This window comes from Anas platyrhynchos, chromosome 25 (genome assembly GCF_047663525.1).
Source record: "Anas platyrhynchos isolate ZD024472 breed Pekin duck chromosome 25, IASCAAS_PekinDuck_T2T, whole genome shotgun sequence".
Taxonomy (NCBI): Eukaryota; Metazoa; Chordata; class Aves; order Anseriformes; family Anatidae; genus Anas; species Anas platyrhynchos.
In genome coordinates this window covers 7983932-8006050 of record NC_092611.1, presented here as the reverse complement: position 1 = coordinate 8006050, position 22119 = coordinate 7983932, and the positions used below count along the sequence as shown (strand labels likewise).

The 22119-nt window shown below is 54.0% G+C and overlaps 2 protein-coding genes across 5 annotated transcripts in view; one reads left to right on the top strand and one right to left on the bottom strand.

Moving 5' to 3' along the window:
• BCL9L (BCL9 like) overlaps window positions 1–12123 on the top strand; it is a 44940-nt gene extending 32817 nt beyond the window's left edge. The window contains exons 3-8 of one of the 3 annotated variants that reach the window (XM_027444221.3): window positions 502–624; window positions 2126–2336; window positions 3085–3169; window positions 3588–5970; window positions 6196–6462; window positions 7597–12123. In XM_027444221.3, coding sequence (XP_027300022.1) covers window positions 502–624; window positions 2126–2336; window positions 3085–3169; window positions 3588–5970; window positions 6196–6462; window positions 7597–8756 — 4229 coding nt within the window. In that variant the 3' untranslated portion in view covers window positions 8757–12123. The other 2 variants (XM_072027650.1, XM_027444222.3) reach the window with 2 other exon arrangements.
• A 1133-nt stretch (window positions 12124–13256) lies between these two features.
• Window positions 13257–21160, bottom strand: CXCR5 (C-X-C motif chemokine receptor 5). Of its 2 annotated transcripts, none has more exons than XM_005026612.6 (2): window positions 21004–21160; window positions 13257–16184 (listed from the first exon to the last, which is right to left on the bottom strand). In XM_005026612.6, exons 1-2 carry the CDS (start codon window positions 21040–21042, stop codon window positions 15108–15110), a joined length of 1116 nt encoding a protein of 371 aa, XP_005026669.1. In that variant the 5' UTR covers window positions 21043–21160; the 3' UTR covers window positions 13257–15107. The 2 variants fall into 2 exon arrangements, with proteins under 2 accessions (XP_005026669.1, XP_027300129.3); XM_027444328.3 differs by lacking the exon at window positions 21004–21160 and adding an exon at window positions 18052–19211.
• Between the last annotated feature and the right edge of the window lie 959 nt (window positions 21161–22119).

Here is a 22119-nt window from a genome sequence, read left to right as displayed (position 1 = left end):
CTGAAGTCTGCGGCCAGGCCAAAAAGACAGCCTTGCTCGGTGGTTCATCAGGACACCCTCGCAGGAACTGCCTGCTTGGAGCTAGCAAGAGAAAGGGGAGGAAACCAGCAGGCCTCTGACAAGCTCCCTGCCTGTCTGTTGTGCTAGACTTTGAGTTTTTGTGAACGGCAGACAGTCTGGTACTGACTGTGCCATCCTGGCAGCACTACAACCAGCGCTCTGCCTCCTGAGGAGGCTGTGTCTCACCAGTGCATCCCATTGCTGTTTAGGGTCTTGGCACACCATGCCCAGGGTGGCCCTTGGCAGGGGACGGTGTCTCAGTGCCAGCTGTGGGATGTGGTCGGTGAGCCTGGGCTTTGGTGAGCTCCGAACTGAAGAGCCTGGCCCTTGCACCTTGTGCTTCCCAAGGTGACCCGGTGTGTGGCATGCAGCCGGGAAGAGCCCCAGCCCCCCAAAAGGGCTCTTCAGCTCAGCTCTTCTGATCGTGGTGTCCTTCCACAGGTGAGGTAGCTCCCCGCAGCAAGCGGCGGTGTGTGCTGGAAAGGAAGCAGCCGTACAGCGGGGACGAATGGTGCTCGGGACCAGACAGCGAGGAAGACGACAAGCCCATCAGCAGTGCACACAGTGAGTGCCCACCCTCACCCACCCAGCAGCTCAAATAAAGCCAAATCTCTCCGAGTGTGTTGTGGCAGGCCGTTGTGCTGTGAGTGTTGTGGTTTCTTCCACTTCCAGCCACGGCCATGAGTTGAAGCCCGGCTGTTCCTAAAGCCTAGGATGATGTTTTGAAATTTTATAGGTATGAAGGTTTTGTGAGCTTCCACGTCTAGTCGCTTAAATTTCCATCTCTCTGTCCACTAGAGTTCAAGATGTTAGAAAAAAGATGTCTGTTTCTCTTTGGAAGCAGCACTCTCCCTGCTGTGGCAGTTTGATATTGCAGTGAGTCAGCAAATGTGCGTGTTTCGTGAGGGTGTTGGGCAGCAACACATAGGTCTCTCCTGTTTTCTAAATGCATCAAAACTCTCGGATATTTTGCATTTAGGATTCAGCTTACTTTCAATTTGCAGCAGGGAGAATATTTCACAGAATCATGAAATGGCCTGAATGCCTTCAGGCATGGGGCATCCGCAGCTCCTCCGGGCATCGTGTTCCTGCACCTCACTGCCCTCTGAGCGAAGAATTTCCTCCTAATACCCAATCTAGATCCCCCTTCTTTTAGCTTAAACCCATTCCCCCTCGTTCTATCATTATCTGCCCACAAAAAAGTCGCTCTTCATATTTTTGTGAGGCCTGTTTAAGTACTGAAAAGGCCACAGGGCAGGGCCTGGTGGCACCCAAGGGCTGTGGTGGATGTGAAACACAGACGTGTGTGCCACCAAGCTGAGGGGGGCTTTTGTGCCATCTTCTCCAAGATGTTTCCCCAAACCACTTCTCCCAGTGGGTTGGAGGGATCTGTGTCACCCCCCGTCAGGTTTCCAGTGGTGTCTCTGCTCTTCGCTGCTTTGTGACAGGCTGCTGGCGTGCCCGGGGGTCTGCAGGGAGGGCCCTGGTGAAAGGAGAGCGTGTGTGTATGGAGCCATGCGAGAGGACAGCCATGAATGGTGCTTATTAATATGAATTAGGAATATTGTTTAACGATTGATGATGATTAATGATTAGCACTGGCAAAAAGCAGCCCTTCCTTCCTCTGCTCACCCATGTGTCTCTCACTACGGCCGTGGGAAGGGAGCTGAGGTGAGCCCGACCCCTCGCCCTGAGGTGAAGGGGAGACCCAAACTGGGCTCCTGGGGTGCTTGGGGACACCCCCACGCCTGGGCCTGCTGGGTGGGTGCTGCCATCTGCCGGTGTCAGGAGCTCAGGGTGCCGGGCCCTTGGCTTCTCCTCTGTGACTCTAGAAGAGAAGCGCCCTGACACCGAGAGGCATTTTCATGCCCGGCTCTGCAGTGGCGTGGCCTTTACGCAGAGACTGATCCCTCTGCTGTGGCTGAGGGCTGCTGCTCCAGCCTTCCTCCTGCCCTGCACCCCCTTTGTTAATTCTCCTGGTGCAGACAACGGTGCCATTTGGCAAGGACTGCCCTGGTTCCCTTGCTGTGCTGGCTTTACTAACTCGACTCCTGTGCTCCCGCAGATTGTAATGTAGCAGACCCTGCGATGTCCACAGCCTCGCAGCTTGGCCCAGGGTCCAACCCGTTGCCAAACCTGAACGAGACCAGTTCTTCCAGCACGCCTCATGGTGCTGCCCCGGGCTTACGGTCGGACGGTGCAGGAGGAGGAGGCAGCGGAGCAGGAAAGCAGCCCTCGCAGTTCGTTTACGTCTTCACAACGCACCTTGCTAACACGTAAGCAGGAAACCCTGGTACCTTCCACTCCTGTGGGACTGGCCTGGCACAGCAGCCTGCTGTGTGCTGCACTTGACTCCAGGAGGGCTGGAGAAACGTGTCTGGCTCTGTTCAGTTACGCAGAGTGGGTCCCTGCTGGGGACCTGGAAGCCCTGCTGGGGTTCAGGAAGTTTGCTGGCAGCTACTGCTCATGGGCAAACTTTGCCTTCTGTGCACACTTCCTCTCAGCAGCGTCTAGCGCTGCTTTCTGTGATGTTCACCGTAGAGTATATCTAGTCAGCATCTAACCGAAGCTTTGCCCAAAGCAGTGTGAGCTGCTGAACTGATTCAGGGGGTTGGGGTGTCACAGGGAGTGCCATGCAACACTCGGTGTTCGCCACTCGTTTCCTCACCTCTGTCCTGCGTTACCTCAGCCGCGGAGTCCAGCTTGTTAGATCACAGATTCTGTGTGGTAGATCCCAGAGCATTTTGGCAACAAGCCACCCTTAAGGCAGCGTGGAACAACAGGCACAAAGCAGAGCAGAGGGCCCAGCACAGCACATGGGAAGATGCAAAGTCCAAGGCAAGTGGTCTTCAGTGAGGGAACCTCACCGTGGCCTGTGCAGGACAGGTGGGGGGACTCTGAGCTTATCCCTCCTACTCATTTGCCTCCTAAGATTTCCCTGTAGGGCTGAAGAGAGGCGGTGGCACCAGGGGCCTGGGATGGGGCTCAATGTCTGACCTTGGGCGGTTGGTTCTCTCTCCCCAGAGCTGCGGAAGCTGTCTTGCAGGGCCGAGCTGACTCCATTCTGGCCTATCATCAGCAAAACGTCCCGCGGGCAAAGTTAGACCAGGTATACCAACTGTGGACCAAACGCTCCTGTTGGCATGTGCTGCTGACCCTTCCCTTCTGATATGGCCATTTCTCCCAGCTCCTGACTCAGCTGTGAAGGAAGGGGGGCGTCAGAATTCCCTTTCAGTGGTGTGGGAAGCTGCTTTTCTCTGAAACCTCTTCAGAGTGAGTCCTGGTTGCTGTAAGCTGTGAAGAGTTTGGGATGGGGCATGGTGTGTGGCCCTGCAGCCACGCTGGCAGAACACATAACTGTGGATTTCTAGAGCATGCGATAGGGCCTGCTTCTTCCCCACGAGGAATGAAGGCAGAGCAGCCGTGCGGCATGTTTCTGGGACAGCGTAGTCTCCTTTAGAGGGTATGGGGAAAACCATGCACAGTTTTTTTTTCCTGCTCACTTTGGCTTCCCTTTTCTTTACCAGGCGCCAGCTCACAAAGTGCTGGGGGTTGCTGAGCAGCCTCCGATGAACCCTCCTGCTGCCAACACTCCACAGACCCAGCCACCAGCACCTCAAGCTAGCCAGCCACAGCCTCCCCCACCGCAGCCTCCTCCTCCGCCTCAGTCCATCGGTCAAACAGCTTTGCCTGCGCCCAGCAGCCTGCCCCAGGAAGGGACAAGTGAAGATGTCCGGAGAGATCTGACTCCCAACTCTCTGGGAAACAACAGTGCCAGCAACCAGCCCGGGAATAACCACCCCAATACGCCCACTGCATCTGCCAACACCATGCAGCCTGGGCAAGTGGACTCGGCTACACCCAGCTCCAGCCTCCTCGGGGAGGGCCCAGGCTCAGGGATGCAGGGGAACGGGCAGGCAGGCCTGGGCCCCAGAAACCCTATGAACTCCGAGGGGCTCTCGAAGGAGCAGCTGGAGCACCGCGAGCGCTCTCTGCAGACCCTGCGGGACATTGAGCGCCTGCTGCTGCGCAGTGGGGAGGCTGAGCCCTTCCTGAAGTCCGGCCAAACCACAGGGGAGGGTGGCACTGCCCCTCAGCCCCAGGCTGCCCCTGCCCAGCCTCCTGTACCCCCTGCCAGCATGAAGAAGTACGAAGAGCCTCTGCAGTCCATGATTTCCCAGACCCAGAGCCTCGGTGGCCCCAGCCTGGAGCATGAGGTACCCCACCATCCGGGCACTGACATGGGGCAGCAGATGAACATGATGATGCAGCGGCTGAACCAGGACAGCCTGACACCGGAGCAAGTCGCCTGGAGGAAGCTGCAGGAAGAGTACTACGAGGAGAAGCGCCGGAAAGAGGAGCAGATCAGCATCCACGGGCGGCCCATGCAGGAGATCATGATTCCACAGTCTATGGGCAGCATGATGATGCGTGGGCCCCCGCCACCTTACCACAGCAAGCCTGGGGAGCAGTGGCCACCAGGGATGGGCGGCCAGCTGCGGGGTCCTATAGACGTGCAGGACCCTATGCAGCTAAGGGGAGGGCCGCCCTTCCCAGGGCCACGATTCCCTGGAAATCAAATGCAGAGAGTCTCTGGCTTTGGAGGGATGCAGAACATGTCCTTGGATGCTCTTGGGCCCATGAATGCTATGCAGAGGCCGGTCAGGCCTGGCATGGGATGGAGCGATGATCTGCCTCCTATGGGAGGCCCTGGGAACTTTCCGCAAGGCTCCCTGCCGTACCCATCGGGGCAAGGGGACCCTGAAAGGTTCATGAATCCCCGTGCCAGGGAGGAGATCCTGAGGCACCAGCTGATGGAGAAACGCCCGGTTGCAATGCAGAGGCCCATGGGGATGTCCAGCAACTCCATGGGCCAGGGGATGGAGATGGAGAGGATGATACAAGCTCACAGGCAGATGGATCAATCCATGTTTGCTGGGCAGATAACGGGGGACAGCCTGAGCAGTGCCCCCATGGGAATGGATTTTGCAGGCACACGGGGGATGCTGAGCCCCCCTATGAGCCAGTCGGGCCTTCGGGACATGGATGCACCCATGGGCCCCGGCAACCTCAACATGAACATGAATGTCAACATGAACATGAACATGAACCTCAACGTGCAGATGACCCCCCAGCAGCAGATGATGATGTCGCAGAAGATGAGGGGCCCTGACATGATGGCCCACCAGGGCATGAGCCCCGAGGAGCTGGCCAGGGTGAGGGCTCAGAACGGCAACGGCAACGCCATGCTGGGGGGGGCGCAGAAAATGGTGATTCCCTCCCAGTTCCCCAGCCAAGGACAACAAGGCTTCTCAGGCGGGCAAGGACCTTACCCCAACATGTCCCAGGAGATGGGCAGCACCTCAGACATGTTCAGCCCTGAGCAGGGCACCATGCCCGTGGGGAGCATCAGCGGCACCACCAGACTCAGCCACATCCCTCTGCCTCCAGCCACCAATCCTACACCCGCACAAGGGGGCAACTTGGCCAACATGCATCCAGCACCTTCCCGGGGGCTGGGCCGCCGGCCCTCTGACCTCACCATCAACATCAGCCAGATGAATTCCCCCAGCATGGGGCACCTCAAGTCCCCCACCCTCAGCCAAGTGCATTCACCGCTGGTCACTTCCCCTTCTGCCAACCTCAAGTCCCCGCAGACGCCCTCACAGATGGTCAGCATGCCACCTTCTAACCAGTCTGGACCCCTTAAGTCCCCCCAGGTGATGAGCTCCTCACTTAACGTCCGGTCCCCCACGGGCTCACCGAGCCGCCTGAAGTCCCCCTCCATGGCTGTTCCTTCCCCCGGCTGGGTGCCGTCTCCCAAAGCCACGCTGCCCAGCCCAGGAGTCACCCAGAGCAAGCAGCCGCTCAGCATGAACTCCTCTGCTTCCATGGCAGGACTGGATCAGGGTACGTTGCTGTCTTGTGTGGGAGTGTGCGTGGTTTTGGCGGGTGTGTGGACGTCCCAGGTGCTGGAGCATGAGCCTCCTCTGAGGCTGGAGGGCTCCGGGCCTTGCCAGCTGTCTTGCAGCCTTCTCTGACGGCTGCCATCCTAAGGAGGGGATGGGGTTGCTGTCTGACAGGAGGAAGCCCCAGCACGTGGGCAGTACTGAGCCGTCTCTTTCTTGCTTGCAGGTTCTCTCCCTTCTGGGCCCAGGAGCAGTTCTTCGGCACCAGCCAGTAACCAGCCAGCCTCCAGCACCATGAACCCCAATATGCCTTTTACTTCCTCCCCGGATCCATCGCCCTCCCAGAACCCCCTTTCCCTGATGATGTCTCAGATGTCCAAGTATGCTATGCCCAGCTCCACGCCTCTTTACCACAATGCCATCAAAACCATTGCCACCTCTGACGACGAGCTGCTGCCAGACAGGCCTATGCTTCCCCCGGGGAGCATGTCAGGTACGTATCTGCAGGGGGGATGGCCTTTTGGGGGGATGAGGGATGTTGCTGTCCACAGGTCTGATGGGCTGGATGAGCTGGAAGAGAGCAGTTGTACAGCTGAAGCAGGCAATAAAAAGTTGTGTTCCCTCTTCTGCAGCAAGACAAGGTCACTCAGCCCCAGGCTTGGGGGTCTGGTGGTTGTGAGCAGAGCCAGGTGCCTGCACGAGCAAGGCTCTGGCTCAGCACAGTTGTGATTTCAGTAAGCAGCAGCCAGACATGCTTCACTAGCTGGTGGCACCGATGAGGACAGCTAGACAAATGGTTGGCTTTCGTCATCTGGTGACCAGCGTGCAAGGGAAGGGGAATTCCAGCAGGCTGTACCACTTGGTGTTGGAGTTTAAAGCTGTCTGGTAAATATTTTTGGTGGTTTTCAAAATGAAAAATCAACGTGTTGACTCTTTGCTAAGAAGTTACTTAGCTTGACCGCAGGCATGCAAATGCATGTGCTGCCTCTGAAACTGAACCCCTCTGCAAACCCTGTTCGCTCTGCTGTATCGATGAACACATTCCTCCCTCCTGGACAGCGCTTGTGTTGGGCAGCCAACGCTTGTCTTGTTCCTCCTTGCCACCACCCAGCAGTGTGTGGTCACAGGAGCTTGCTGGAAGGCTGGGCAGTGGTGCAGGGTCACTCCTCCATGCCTTCCAGGCACCCTGCTGAGATCCTGGTGTCCCCACAGAGCTGTTTCAACACGCCGAGCCATCTGGGACTATAAAATTAGCAGGCCATAAGAACTACAAATCCACATGAATTGCAGCTGTGTGTTCTGTTAACATCCCTGGAACCAAGCTGCTCCCAGCCAGGCCTTGCCATATCACCTGTCTCTCCGGCAGGAGCTTCTTGTGGTGGCCAAGTCCTGGCTGACAGCATTGCAGTGGCCAAAATTGAAATAGTTCTCTGCTGTTCCTGGGCTTAGGGAGCTGGATTTGGAGCACTTCTTTCTGATGTTGATGCCTTGTGTTCTTCTTGCATCCCCTTGCTTGGGGCTTTCGGAGCAGGAGAGCAAAGCAAGCTCACACAGGGTGTGGATTTCGCATCCCGGAGAGGTGTGTGGGCAGAGTTAACTCCCTTCTGATTTTCTTTCTTCTTCCTAGGTGTGACAGGGAATCAGACAAATCAACTGCACTTAAACTCCGTGGGACCTGGATCCTCTCAGAGCCCCATGGGAATGAACCTGCCTGGTCAGCAGCCCCTCTCCCACGAACCACCCCCTACCTCCATGATGTCCTCCCCAAACCCTCTGGGCTCCAACATTCCTATGCACCCAAGTGCACCGGGGGCAGGCGTCCCCCCCCCGAACCCCATGATGCTGCCCCCGGGGCCCCAGGACTCGCTGAACCAGCAGTGCGGCCCCGTGCCAAACAGCTCGCAGATGATTCCTTCCAACCAGCTCGTGTTCCCCCGCATGCAGCAGCCCCACAACGCCATGCAGTCTCCTGCAGGAGGCATGCCCATGGTCCCCGGCGGGGCAGGCGGCCCCGGCATGCAGCAGCATTACCCCCCGGGGATGCCCTTGCCACCCGACGACCTTCCTGCCCAGCAGCCCGGCCAGATGCCCCCTCAGCAGCACATCATGGGCAAGAACATCCCTCCTCGGATCGGCGAGACCTACCCTGCCGTGCTCCCCGGGGTGGCATCGGTGCTGAACGACCCCGAGCTCAGCGAGGTCATCCGCCCCACGCCCACCGGCATCCCCGAATTCGACCTCTCCAGGATCATCCCCTCGGAGAAGCCAAGCAGCACCTTGCAGTATTTCCCCAAAAGCGACAGCCAAGCACCCAAATCGCAGCCTTCCAACCTCCACCTCATGAACCTGCAGAACATGATGGCTGAGCAGCCCCCCGTGCGGCCAGGTATGAACGCCCCCAGCCTCCCGGGGCAGCAGGGCGTGCAGCGGGGACTCGGCATGCCCATGTGCCATCCCGGACAAGTGCCCATGCTGGGCAGGACAGGCATCCCGCCCCAGCAGGGTATGATGGGCAACAGCATGCACCAGGGCATGATGTCTCCGCAGCAGAGCCTGATGGCCCAGCAGAATTTCATGCTGATGCAGGCCAAGCAGAGGAGCATGTCCGTGTCGGGGGAGATGTACGCCCAGACGGGACACATGATGTCACCTCAGGGCTCGCTCATGGGGCCCCCGCCGCAGCAGAACCTAATGGTCACGCACCAGATGAGGCAGAGGAGTGTCTCCCTGGACAGCCAAATGAGTTACATCCCCGGGCCGGGGAACATGGCAAACCTGCCTTTCTGAGCACGGGGGGGGCCGGGTTGTACAGACGTTTTTAAACCTTTCGTCGGGGGCGGGTTGGGGCCAACGCCAGTGGAGGACACCAAGTGGGATGCTTTTCATATCGGATTTGCCTCTCTACAGAAAACCACATGTGCAGTAAACTTGATGTGAATTGTTCTTTTTTTTTTCTTCTTTTTTTTTTTTTTTTCCTCCTTTTTTTTTGAGGGGAAAGGGGAGGGTGGAGGGACTGGGAGTGGGAGTGGGGCTGTTAATTTTGAACCCTGTGTGTTGTCCAGGGACTTCCAGACCCTGTGGCAGTTTGTAAAGTTTTCATTTATCATTTTCCTCCTCCAAGTGTTTTTCTTTCTTTCTTTTTTTTTATTTTTTCCTTCTCTCTCCTTTTTTTCCTTTTTTCCTTTTTGTTTTTTTTTTTTTTTCCTTTAAAGCAACCAAAATGCGCAAGAGGGTTTTTGGAACTAGCTGTAAATAGGTCGCTGAGAAAGGCAAAACTTGTGCTGGTTTTTAATTGTTCTGTATTTCTGTGTTTTAATAGAAGCCTCAAAACATGTTTTAAAAAAAAAAAAAAAAAAAAAGAACAAAAAACATGCTGAAGGCAACAGTGTACAAGGATTGAAAGCTCTCCTGGGGGGAGGCAGGAGGATCCCCCAGGGTGCACAGGGCGTCGAGAGATTTCATTATAGAGTGACTCTTTGTCAAACCTGTGTCATTCATGCGTTGGAGCAGTTTGCATGTGCAGGTTGTACGGTTTCACGCAGATCTTAGGCCCCTGTGGAGTCTGTGCTGAGCACCAGAACACAACCAGTGACTGAGGACCACTGGGGAGGTCGGAGCTGTGGCCCCAGCCACTGGAGCAGCGCTCAGCTGGCCGGGCAGAGGCCTCAGCCTCTCGGGATCCCGCTGGCACTGCTCCACGGGGATGCTGCTTTGGCTGTGAAAGCTGGGTGGCTCCTCCCGGTGCTTCCCGGAGAGGCCAGCCAGGAGCCCTGCCCTTTCGCAGCCTTCCTCCACCAGTCCTTCACCCACCCATCGTCCGCCGTGATCACAACGTGTCCCCTCTACCTCTGCTGTTGAATGGTCTCCCAGGTCTTCCTTCCCCATCACACTTGCCTGTGCTCCTCATCCGGGCTTTCAGAGGCAGTTTTTGTCCCATCTTGCCCCGAGCTCCCTGTTGCAGCCCCGCCGTACTGCACTGTAGAGGGCCAGCTGGTGCGGGTGAGCTGTCCCTGCACGCAATACTCAGCTCAGAAGCAGAGTTGTCTTGCATGGTGTCAGCTGTGTGGCTGCTGCGTGTCACGGGCTGCTCTGCGTTTCTGATCTCAGAGGCTGAGGTTCTTATCCCGAGGCTGACGGAAGCCATTTGAACAACTCAGGCTTTTCTGGATGCGCTTCGCCCTCCCATCCTCCGTTCTGTAAGGTCTTCCTGCACATGGCACCAGTGTTTTTTTTTCCTGTGTCTGTCCACTGAAGGGACTGTGGGGTTAAGCACATGCACTTCTGTACACACAGGATCTCTGGATCTCTGCAGGGACCACGTTCCAGCATGGTGAACCCTATGGGTATCCCACTGTGAACTCAGGGCACTCGATTGCCACACGAACACCAGCTGGAGGATTATCTCTGCAAAGCCAGACTCAGCATACTACCTCTCTTGTAACAGCGCTCACCTTTCCCTACTTGAAACCGCAGGGAGGAGAAGGCTTTCAGAAGGGGAGGTCGTCAAGTAGAGAGGGATTGGCAAAGCTTTTTATTGTGTTGCAAGCTGTTAGAAAAGACCGGCAGGTGGTGAAATGTCACTCCAGTGTCTGCGTTGATTGGATCTGTAACGAGATTTAGCCACAAAGTCTGATCAGGAATACCCTGACGTGTTGGGGTATTTGTAGAGTGCGGTACTAGGTTGGAAGTGTGGGTCTGGATCTGAGGAAGAACTTCACTCTGGTCTCCTGCTTCGTGGTGTTTATGATCTGACCGAGCATTGCTTTAAAAAAGTGGCAAACCAGGAACAATCCTGGAAAGTGCTCGTCCCTGCCTTGGCAGTTAGGGCAAAGAGGAATCGTCTTCAACCTGGGCTAAGTAAGTGTGCTTTGGACCTGACATTGTAGCTGCTTGGATTCTCCATCCTCTCAGGGTGTGTGTTTCACCTGGGAGGATGTGGCTCGAGCAGATGCAGCTTTTTCTTAGCTTGACTAGCCTGAAAGGCTGTGGCTTCCCTTGGCTGCACTTTGGGGTGTTGGCTGCTGGTATTTTCTCGTAAACACCCAAATACCAACGCCATCCCCGAACCTTGCTCATCACCCACCAGCTAGTCTCGGTTAATTTAAAGCCATAATATTTTTTATATATATATAAAAAAAAAAAAAGCTTTTTTTTTGTTTGTCTGTAGACAGCTGTTCTTTCGGTCCAGTTAAGATCTCTGCCTGTCAGTACCTCCCCTGTCGTCCCCTCCACCCAGCCCAACTCAGAAGTTGCCTGGGACTCCCCGCGTCCCCCTGTCAGCAGCACCTTGTCCCTGTGTCCTCCGCAGCACTGGAGAAGCCACCGCTGCCCGCACGTGGGCAGCCTGATGGCAGGAGGAAGACCTGTCCTTGGGTGATAAATTACTAGGAAGCAAACCCTTTCGACTCAGCATACAAAAGGGAAATCCTGGCATTATTCCAGCTGCGGGCTGTGGGTTTCAGAGCAGCACTCGGGGGGCTCTTCCTCAAAACCCCCCTGCCCTGAAGCCAGCCAGCCCTACCCTGACTGCTGTGACGGGGGAACCACAGGGAGACGAGGTGCACAGCACCTTCTGCCTGGGCACTGCTCCTCGCTGTGCCCGAGCTCAGCACTTCTGGCAGGAGCTTCTCTGGAAGCGAAGTAACAGCAAGTCCTCGTTAGACCTGGGCAGAGTGTGCCATCGGCCGGCTACCCGCTGCTGTGAGCTGTGTCTAGTCTCGTGTCTTGTCGTTTATTGCTCGGCTTCCCAGCTTGAGTTCTGTGTACTGACTCCACCTAATCACGGTAAAAGGTTTGCCCATGTTTTAGCCATGACTTCGCAATGTTGTTTTTTTTTCTGGCTCTGAAAAGTAAACGTTGGGAAACAGCATCTTTCAGTACATCAGTAATCACACACCTGGAATTAGCTTTCACATTGAGGTAATGGTGACTGACCTGTTCTCTGTCATCCCATGGAGAAACTTCCCCAGTCATTTTGTACCATTATATAAATATATATATAAATATAAATATATAAATACAATATGTGAAGACATCTTATTGGTTTTTATTTGAAACAATTTTTAGGCTTGTTTTTGGGTATCTGTGCTGCCTGTAATGTATTGACCTGTTTTATAGGTGCCTTTTTATTAAAAAGACAAATTTCAAAACCTGACCTTGTGCCTGTCTTCGATGGTCTGTGTGACGTTCTGCAGGTGTGCACAGCACGGTGGTGCCTGCAGGAGCTTGGCTAATGTCACCGGTGGCAGGTTGGTGCTGATGAGGGAGCCCAGCTGGACGTCAGGAATTGGTTCTTCACAGAGAGGGTGGTCGCGCACTGGGACAGGCTCCCCAGGGATCTAGACACTGCACCAAACCTGCCTGAACTTAAAAAGTGATCGGACTGTGCACTTAGGCACATGGTCTGAATTTTTGGGTAGACCTGTGTGGTGCCAGGAGTTGGGCTTGATGATCCTTATGGGTCCCTTCCAAGTCGATATTCTCTGATTTTTACGATCTCTATGTCCAGAGCCAGGCTGAGGAAGATGCGCAAGTCAGCAGCGCGGATGCTGAAATGCTCGAGCATTTGTGTCCCGCTGGGAGATTGGGGAAAGGCCGTAGGTTGTTGTTTCGATAAGGAAAATGAAACTCGGTGTGAGCTGCAGCAGGCAGGGGCGTTGGGGCTGTGCAGGGCTGTGGGGAGAGCCCCGGCCCCGCAGCGCTCCCAGGCACGCGGCCACTCATGCGTTCCCCACCTCGTGCCTGGTGCTGTGCGCTCCGCTGCCTGCCACAGCCTCAGGGCCGCCGTGCACAGCGGGGGCTCTGCTAACTAAAACAACCCAGCTGCAGTTCCTGGGCAGCTCGGGCACCCCGTAGGAAGGAGGGAGCAGCACATTGCTCTGGGAGCTGTTCCGTGGCCCCTTTGGTGAGCACCGGGGCTGCTTGTGGGCTGTCTGCTCCCTCCTCTCGCTGCATGCCCAGCTCCGCTGTCATCATGAGAGGAAGCAGGGCAACTGAAACAGCAGCTGGCTGGATGCAGTGGGGATGGAAAGTGGCAGGGGACAGCCCAGCCATGGCAGAGGTTGCTCTGGGTTCTCCCTCCCCAGCTCTGTCTGGCTCCCAGGCCCTCCCGTGCGGGTTGCTGCAGGAGCAGCGTCCACCCTTGGTGTCTGCCAGCTCTTTGCGAGCTCGTGGGTCCCTGCACAAAGGGGGGACGCATGGCAGGAACGTGCCATCAGCCCACTCCGTTTGGAGGTGCATTTCCCTTCTGGAAGTGACACAAATGCAGGCAAACGCTTACAAGCACCATATGTGGGAAGAGAGAGTACTTTATTTGTTTGTTACAGCTCTCATAAACTTTCAAGAAGTTTAACACCACGAACACCACAGTAACGATAGATGCGTAATTTGTTCACCCATGTTTTGTGTGTAGATTTTGCTTTTACTCTGTGAATGCTGTAAGGGTTTACACTCTGCTCAATTCCTCAGCAATGGTTGTGTAAGGACCCACAGGCTGGGGCTAGGGAGGTGTTTACAACACGTCTGCACGGCTTCGTTCGCTGGTACAGCTGTGGAGGTAGCAAGGGCAGGCTTCAAAGAGCAGCTCTTCCTCTGCTGTTCGTGCTTGGACAGCCACAGTCACCATTACCTGAAGGTTTCAGCTTCAAAGATGCAGCGCTGCAGGAAATGGGGACTGCTCTTTCTATCAAGGCCTCGCATTTGGGGAGTTTTCTTGTCATGTCGGAAGCTGCAGACAACTTATTCAGATCTCTGCCTGAGCTGGACTAGGCTGAAGTGACCCATTCCTCAATGACTGCTCTTTGCAGCGTGGCCCTTGGCTGTGGTGAGGTTAGGTTGTCACCGAGCTTTTTGTTAGGGGATTGAACTTCAGAAGGGATTTTAGCACAAAATCCCCGCTGCAGCAGTAGCACTGCCATTGCTCCGACTTTGCATAAGCAGTGAGGTGAGTGGTACAGCCGATTTTAATGTGTGCTGGTGGCTAGGGTCGTTCCCGTGTGACAGTTTGTGTGTGTGGCTGTCACTCCGTTTAGGCCAAAGTGGTGTTTAGCTAATTACAGAAACGTCCCGAAGCAATGCTGTGTGTGCTGACACCTTCCTGGGACAAGGCCTACGAGGGAACAGCGAGCTGCACCAGTCTGTTGGGCTGCCCTACGTGCTGGCTGTGCTGCACTAACGAGCTGCCACTCTCGTTTTGGACCGGCTTGTTCCTGAGAAGCCCTGATCCAGGCAGTTGCTGGATACTCCTGGTTCAAGGCAAAATCAATGCTCAGGTTTGTTCTGTGCAAACCTTGATGCACTCAATGACCAAAGGCTCCAGGCATGCAGGTAGAGCAAGAGTATCTGAAAGCACAGCGCTAAGCAAAACGGCACGTTCCCATTCGGCCTGCTAAAACCAAATAGAAATCATGCAAATTAGCTCTTCCTTCCGTGTTCTACCTTACGCTGAGGTAATGGGTCTCCTCCTTTCAGAACACACAAAGCACTGCACAACCACTTGCAAAAAAAAAAAATAAGTGACACCTTCAGCCTCCTAAAGACGTAGTTCGTCCTCTCTGTGCTCAGTCACAAGGCTGAAGCCATCTGTCCGGACAGTCACCTGCCTTAAAAGAAAGCGTTTGGATTTTGCTTGCATCCCTCACTCTGTCTGCCATGGTAATTGAGTCCCACTGCTTCCTTTGGGCATGTCCAGTGACCTGAGCAGGTGAAACAGGAGCTGGCTTCATCTTTGTCCTCAGTGCTTGCTCCCTGACGTGACTCCACCTTGACTTGGCTGGGCTTTTTTTTCCTACCCCCTGGCAACCCAGTCCCGTGTCTGGCTGTGCACGGGACACCCGCAGTCAATTGTTTTTGGGGGAGGTGTGGTGGTACCAGGTTCAACCTGCCTGCATTCATCCGGCCCTGTCAGTGCCCATCAGGCGTTTGCCAGCAGCTGCCAGGCAGATTTCGGAATGGATGTGAAACAGAAGGATCCAGGGAAGGAATCTGGTGGGATTTGGGTGTTAGATGGCTGTCAGAGCTCAGCTTCCTGAGGAGTAAAGAGAATGGTGGGGACGCTTGTGAAACTTAGGACTGAGGCCACAGCACGTGAGCCACCGCACGGGCACACCAGAGGTCACTTCTGCCCCGCGGCAGCCTGAGTTAGAAAGTGGAGATGGAGGTGGTGTTGTCAGACTCGATTCCACTGCCCTTCCTGGTCACCTCCAGGATCTCCTGCAGGGTCTCCTGGCTTATGCAGCCAAGCTCCTGCAGGATGCGGAAGAAGTCGTTACGGAACTTGACCCCGATGAAGGCGTAGAGGATGGGGTTGAGGCAGCAGTGTGTGAAGCCGATGGCCTCTGTCACCATGATGGCCGTGTCCAGCTGGTCCTCCAGGAGGCAGTTCTTGGTGAAGGCTTCCAGCTTGGTGAGGGTGTTGAGAAAGATGACGATGTGGTAGGGGCTCCAGCAGAGCAGGAACACGCCCGTGACCAGGATGGCCACACGGACGGCTTTTTGCCTCTGCAGGCGTTGGGACTGGCACAGGGTCCGGACGATGGCCATGTAGCAGTAACACATCACCAGCAGGGGCACGAAGAAACCCACGGTGTGATACAGGAACCGGGTTGCCAGCCACGCGTTGTTGCCGTGAATCCCAATCTCGGGGAAATAGCAAATGCTGCGGTTGCTCTCATCTGTCCAGACCTCCATGAAGATGAGATCGGGTAAGGTCAAGAGCAAGGAACAGAGCCAGACGGCCGTGCAGGTGAGGTGGATGGAGCGAGCCCTGCGTTTGCGGTAGGTGTGGATGGCGTAAACGATGGCCAGGTAGCGGTCCACTGCGATGCACCCCAGCAGCATGCTGCTGCAGTAGAAATTGATCTTGTGGACGGCGCTGAGGATCTTGCAGAGGAAAGTCCCAAATACCCACCCGGCCAAGCTCTCCACCACGCTGAACGGGAAGGTGAGCAGCAGCGCCAGGTTGGCCAGGGTGAGGTGGAAGAGGAAGTTTTCCGTGGTTGTGCGCGACCGCTTGAACCTCTCCAAAATGACCAGGACCAGGGCATTGCCCACAGTTCCCAGCACAAACATAAGCAGGTAGATGAGGGGCATGAAGACCTTCCTGAACGGGTCTCTCTGGTTGCCGACCACAGATGAGGCCGGATTGAAGCAGAAGTAGCCCTCCAAAGACGGGGTTGTGTTATCAGCCTCGTAGTAACCGCTCAGCTCCGCCTGGCTCTGGGGAACAGAGAGAATCTGGTTACAGGGGGGCAGGTTCATGGCTGGGGTCCCAGGAGAGACAGCAGCGTGGGGAGAGGCTGTCCTGACCCCTTTATGTACCGATCCCATTCCCTTCAGCCCTTTCCTGATAGGAAGGAGGTTTCACTGCTCGTTTTTCTTGCCCTCCTGATGCCTCCACTTCTGGAGTGCAGCTGAGCAGCCGTAGCACAAGGATTTGGGGCAGCCTCCCGTGTGCTCTGCTGCTGGCCCCATTGCAGCTGCTGCTTTACTGGTTTCTGACCGCAGCCATGCTCTGAGCTTGGAGACCTTGGAGCCATCTGGGGCAGCGTCCACCGAGCAAGGCGAGGTGGGACAGCAACAGCCAGGGCTGGGCATCGCTTAACACGCACTCAGAGAAAGTTCTGGGGCAGGTGTGAGGAGTGAACGCATCGGAGGCAGCGGGGTGCCACAGCCACAGCGATTGTGCTGGAAAGAGAAATCTGGTCTGTTGGTAAACCTTGTGGTTCCGAATTAATCGCAGTCAAAGCCAGAAAGGGAATCTGAAAAATGCCACTCAGACCCCGGGTTGATACCTGGTGAGGAAAGCGTGGCAGAGCCACCGCAGATGGTGGGCACGCGCTGTCTGCAGGAGCTTTGGCAGGAGCTGGGTGCTAACAGCAGCACAGGGCTCAGATGCAGGCTGTCACAGAAAAAGAGCAGCCTGGGAGGCTTGTGGCAAGCTCAGAAATCCGTGACAAAACGGGAAGAGCCCTGCAGCAGTAGTTGTGCACTCCCCCACCCACACCCTCTCTGGAGACCAGCACCGAGACTTCAGTGTCAACCACAGCGGAAGCCCCTGCTCGCTGCTTTCATACCTTTCACTGCCAGCTGTAGCCGTTTGCACCTGCTGCTCCTTCCCTCATCAGCCAAAGTTCCCAGCTAAAAATACTGGCCCTGCTTTAAACAGCTTTAGATCTTTTTTTTTTTTTTTTTTTTTGTCCACTCCCCCCCCTTCCCCTGCATGTGCTCCGAAGCCAAGTGACTGCAAATATTCTCAACTTGTGTTATAATGAGCTGGAAAGGGTGACCAGGTTTCTTCTCTGTTAAAAGCCTCCTCTGCTGATGTGCTGTGTGCCTCTGCAAGCAGCCGGCTGGGGGCAAAGAGCTGATGTGGCAGCGCTCAACTCGAAGTGCTGTGTTGCTGAAACCACTTCCATGGCTTTACGGGTGCAGTGAAGGGTCTTTCTTTCAAGGGTCCCCTTCCCGGCCAGCTCCGTGCCCCCCACGCTGTTTCTGTGCTGTGATGTTTCTCCCAAAGGCGCTGAGAGCTGGCTCCCTCGGGGGCCAGCAGTCGTCTTCCCTGCCCAAAACCTCACCCGCACAAAGCTGTCTTCACCTAATGTAACAGCGGGACTGCAGCCTTGGAACATGAACATCGCTCGCCCAAAGAGTAATTATTTTTCTGGTTTCTGGTATGAGACTGGAGGTTGCTACTGAAGAAAGGAAGAAAACCTCCTAAGAAAGAAAACCAAAGGAAGAACCTTTGCAGTTTGGCACAGTGACCAAACAGGGCTGCTCTGGATCCCGTGGTGACCTTGCTGGAAAAACCCAAAGGGAATGCGAATAACTTGGCTGGGGAGAGGCTGAACAGTTCTGGTTTTAAAGGGAAAAAGGAAACGAGGGGAAGCGGCTGGGTCCACTGGCTGGAGCACAGCCTGGAGCCACGCCAGCACTGCCAGTGCCTCCAGGTGGGTGGCGGGTGCGGTGTTGAACGGCTTTGGCTGCAGAACGGTTTCCAGCATCACCTTAGAGCTGGAGCCGGAGGTGCAGAGGCCACTATCAGCCACCATCTGATCACAGATAAGGTGGCAGGTAGGGCTCTTACTGTAAGCCACTCGCTGCGGGCAGAGGAAGCGTGCACAGAGCTGTGTCTCAGGCGTCCTCTCATGTGCATCTCCGAGCACCGAGTGTGGGTGGGAGCGGACAGAGATGAGTTGAAGATGAATAGAAAAGGATGAAAAGGCAGAGTCCAGGCTGAGACGGGAAGGGCAGGGAGCAGAGCTGTAGGAGATGCCCTGAATGACGAGCCAGGGCTTTTGGGGACTCTGCTGTGACTTCCATTTCCAGACTGGGAGCGGGTGGCTGCCTGATCTGGGATGGGATGGGTGAATGGGCTGCACGTGGGCATCCTCTGCACAGCTCTCCTGCAATCCAGTAAAAGCCCGAGCAACATGTCTATACTGCAGGGGGAACGTGACAGTAAAGTGGGGAGGTTTTTTTCTGCAACTAAGCAGTAAAATGCACACCTGGGGCCACAGCAGGGGGAGGCACAATCCTGCACTCTATTTGCTTAGGAATCTCTTTTCCCCTCTAACCCACATCTCAAAATTACGCAGGTCTCCTCTGCATGTCAGCTGCTTTTCTCAGTTCCCCACAACTGCCAACAATCACCCATTTGCCTGTAGAAGAGCAGCAGCCCGTACACTATTACGGATTTTTCAAGTGAGTCATTCCCTGCTAGCCCATCCAGGGCCAGCAGAAGCATATTTCATTCCCAAAACTGTAAAACAGGAATTGCTCATGTCAGTGTGCAGCTCAGCAAGCTCCTGTGATAGAGTTTCTGCTCATCACCTCTCTGGTGGTTGAACTAGGGAAACCAACGTGTAAGTAAATGTTCCTGTAATGTAGGTGCCTTTTTGCCTCTTGAGACGTGTTGGCCTCATTATAACAAGAATTGGCCTTCGGCACCTTAGGAGACCTCGCAGCAATCTCTGTGGTCTTTCTTCAACTTTTTTTTTTTCCTTTCTTTCTCTAGTTTGCAGCCGAGGAAGGTTAAGTGGGCAAAATTTTCTTGCTATTGAGAATTGGGGCTATAATTTTGGCTACGTTACTTTTCCACAAGGTTACACAGCTAATTGGCCCCATAGGGTAGCAAAGATTAGGTGAAGCTATTGCTGTACTTGCTGGGCAACTACTTAGATAAATGCCCTTTCAGTGCAAATGTCCCAATTGTTTTCATTCTGCATTTGCTCTATCAGTCAACTGGGCCTTTCTTGTTAATGCGGTTTTGTGTCACTGCTTTGCTAGAACAGTGTCGAGGTCTTTTTTTTGCAAATCTCTCTGGACATGTTGATGCAAGCACTAAGCTCACCAATATACGGCATCCCCAGACCGTATGTGACACTGCTTGTGTGCGATCTGTGGTCAGTTCCAGGGAGGAAGAGAAACCTGAGAAGCTCCTAGGAAACGCGTGGCACAAACTCCCAACCACGTGAATTCTGAGAAAAGATAGAAAACTCTTTCTGCTGTGGCATGGGACTGTTCACACTTAGTCCCAAAGCTAGCTGAGTTTCTCCTCTTGTCTGGGGTCTCCTCTGTAACTTAAAATAACTCACAACAGAGGTAAAATTGCTAAGCTAAGGTTCTAAGTTTTGTATCCAAAGAACAAATCCCAGTGCTGTTTAATTTCCCTGCCTTAGAAAACTACGCGCTTTGCCACCAGCAGCTGCTTGCTTGTAGTCAGTGACACAGTGCAGATGGACAGACAGCAGGCTTGGATGTGGATGGTTTCCTGGTCACTGGAGAGAGTCCAAGGGAGAGTTCGGATGAAGGAACGAACCAACAAAGCGATGGCAAAGGGAGTTTAGTTTTAACCTCTTAGCAAGCTTCAGTGCTGCCACTGAACTTCATCAGAGGTCACAGAAGTGCCTTCTGCAAAAACTTGTAAAGGACACGAGCACTATTGGCAATGGGTTTTTAGACTGGATGAACTGAAAAAAATAAGGAGGGTTGGAAATGCCTGTCCCACCCCCAGCCTTCTCTCTTTTCCCATAAAGTATAGGAAAAAGGAGAAAAAGAAAAATAGGTAAAAAATTAAACCCAGCATTTCTCTCTGGAACAGAAAATAAACAAAACCTGAGGTCTGCTGCAGAGAGCCTTTGCATTAAAACAGAAATTCTGAGCTGCAACATCTGAAAACCTGGCTAATGCTAGCACTGCTGTGGATACCCCCTTGGATAGCACAATATGCTCTGAAAGGTACAGCTGCTGTATTTCATTCGCAAGCTTAGAGCAGAAAATTTCAGGGCTAAATGTACGGTGTCATCACTCCCAGTTAGAAGAAGTATTTGCAATTTATCTTCTATGCTTTCAAATTCCCCTCCTGTAAATATGCTGTGTATTCCCTTCAGGCAGCCTGTTCATGGAGAAGGCTGGCAGGGGTAGGAATACGTAGTCATGGGAAGGTTTTTCACATGTGGAGAGCACTGGGGCTTGCTTTGGTATTCCTGTTAAAGACACTAGAGGAGAGTCCTAGAGCTTGGCACACTACACACAGTCATCTATACCACGGAAGGTTGGTATAAACGGGCTCTGAACGCCTGCTTTTCACCCACATTGTGTCACCCAGAACGGCTGTGCCAGGAGCGGGGCAGCAAGGGGCAGAGGTGCGTGGGCCGGGCTCTCCAGGCCCTTCTGACAGGAGCTGGGGTTTGGGTGCCCATGAGGGGACAGTGCTGGGGCTCAGTGCCCACCAGAACACCTCAGCTCAAAGTCGCCACCGCTCATCGTGCAGCTTTCTGCATGGGAACACCTTGTGCCCCTGGACTGCAGTGCCCGTGGTGACATTGCACCAGCTCCCCGCAAAGACCCTCATCCCTCCAGTCCAGAATTAAGGGATGCAAGGTCTGCTTGCACGGGTGTAAGTTATTGCTTGGGTCCTCTCCTAATGGGAGGGGTCAGAAGATGGTGACATCGAAGCCAGGTCTCTCAGCCCACCCCAGCTTTACCCGCTCTCCCCAGTTGTCCTCTCAAACAAGCAAAGCCAGGCCCAACTCACCAAGTCATAGGTCTCTGACGAGTAGCTGACAGGCCCCATGGTTTCAGGGGCAGGATCTGCCTCTCCTCCAGCAATTTCGGCACAAGTTCTTTTCTGGGGTGGAGTTAGTCATTTAAGTGAGTAGGGAGGGACCCAGAATGTAACAATAGAGTATTTGCAAGGCAAATGAGCTCCAAGCGAAGAGTGACCTATTTGATGTAAAGACTGGCATCTTGCTCTATCATTTTTTTCTTAAGCGTTTGTTGTAAGTTGATTTTTTTTTTTTATTTTCAAAAAAAAAAACATCGTGAGAGCTTCTGACCATCAGCAAATGTTACCCCCCCAAGTCTGCCCTGCAAGCAGAACAAAAGTATGGTGCAAAATAAGGTGCTGTAGGTGCATTAGGGGCTGCTGAACTTCTCAAATCAGAGGGACATCTGCAGGGTGTGCCTGCAGGGAGACGGAGGTGGGAAGCACCTCGCAGGCTGTTGAGAGGTGGGCTGCAGATGAAGAGGCTCCAGGGAGCCCACTCCAAGGACATAGGCAACAACAAATTCCCTTGTAGACATGTACTGCTGCAGCGTGTGAGTGCTACCACAGAAGACTTACAGGATCCATGTGTTTCTGTGCTGGGAAAGATGACAGAGAGGAGGTTATAGAAGCAAATTAAATGGAGAGAAAAGGAATTTAAATTAAAAATAATGTCACTCCACAGGAGACCGGCAGGTAAGCAACCTAAAAAAATAAAATAAAAAATGAAATTATAACAAGATTCAACAATAAATATTTGAGGACTGCTTTGGTGTCAGTGCATGGCAGTGCCTGTCCAAACTCTGCTACAGGTACACTCTCTGGCTAGCAAACCAGTCTTGTATTATCACCAACACACAATGTTAATTTTTATCAGATATTCTGATAATGGGAAGTTATTCAGCTGTACATAAGGATGATAAAATGCACTACTTGAATATGAAGATGGTTTATTCTGTATAATGACCAAGTATTTCTACTGGCCAGTTTGACACTACACTGACTTTCTTGAATTCTGCTTGAGAAAAGCTAGCTCACTTCTGGCTCCTGAATCCCCTCTCCTCACTTTTCCAGTCACCTCATTTGCTGCTACCATAACTGAAGGTT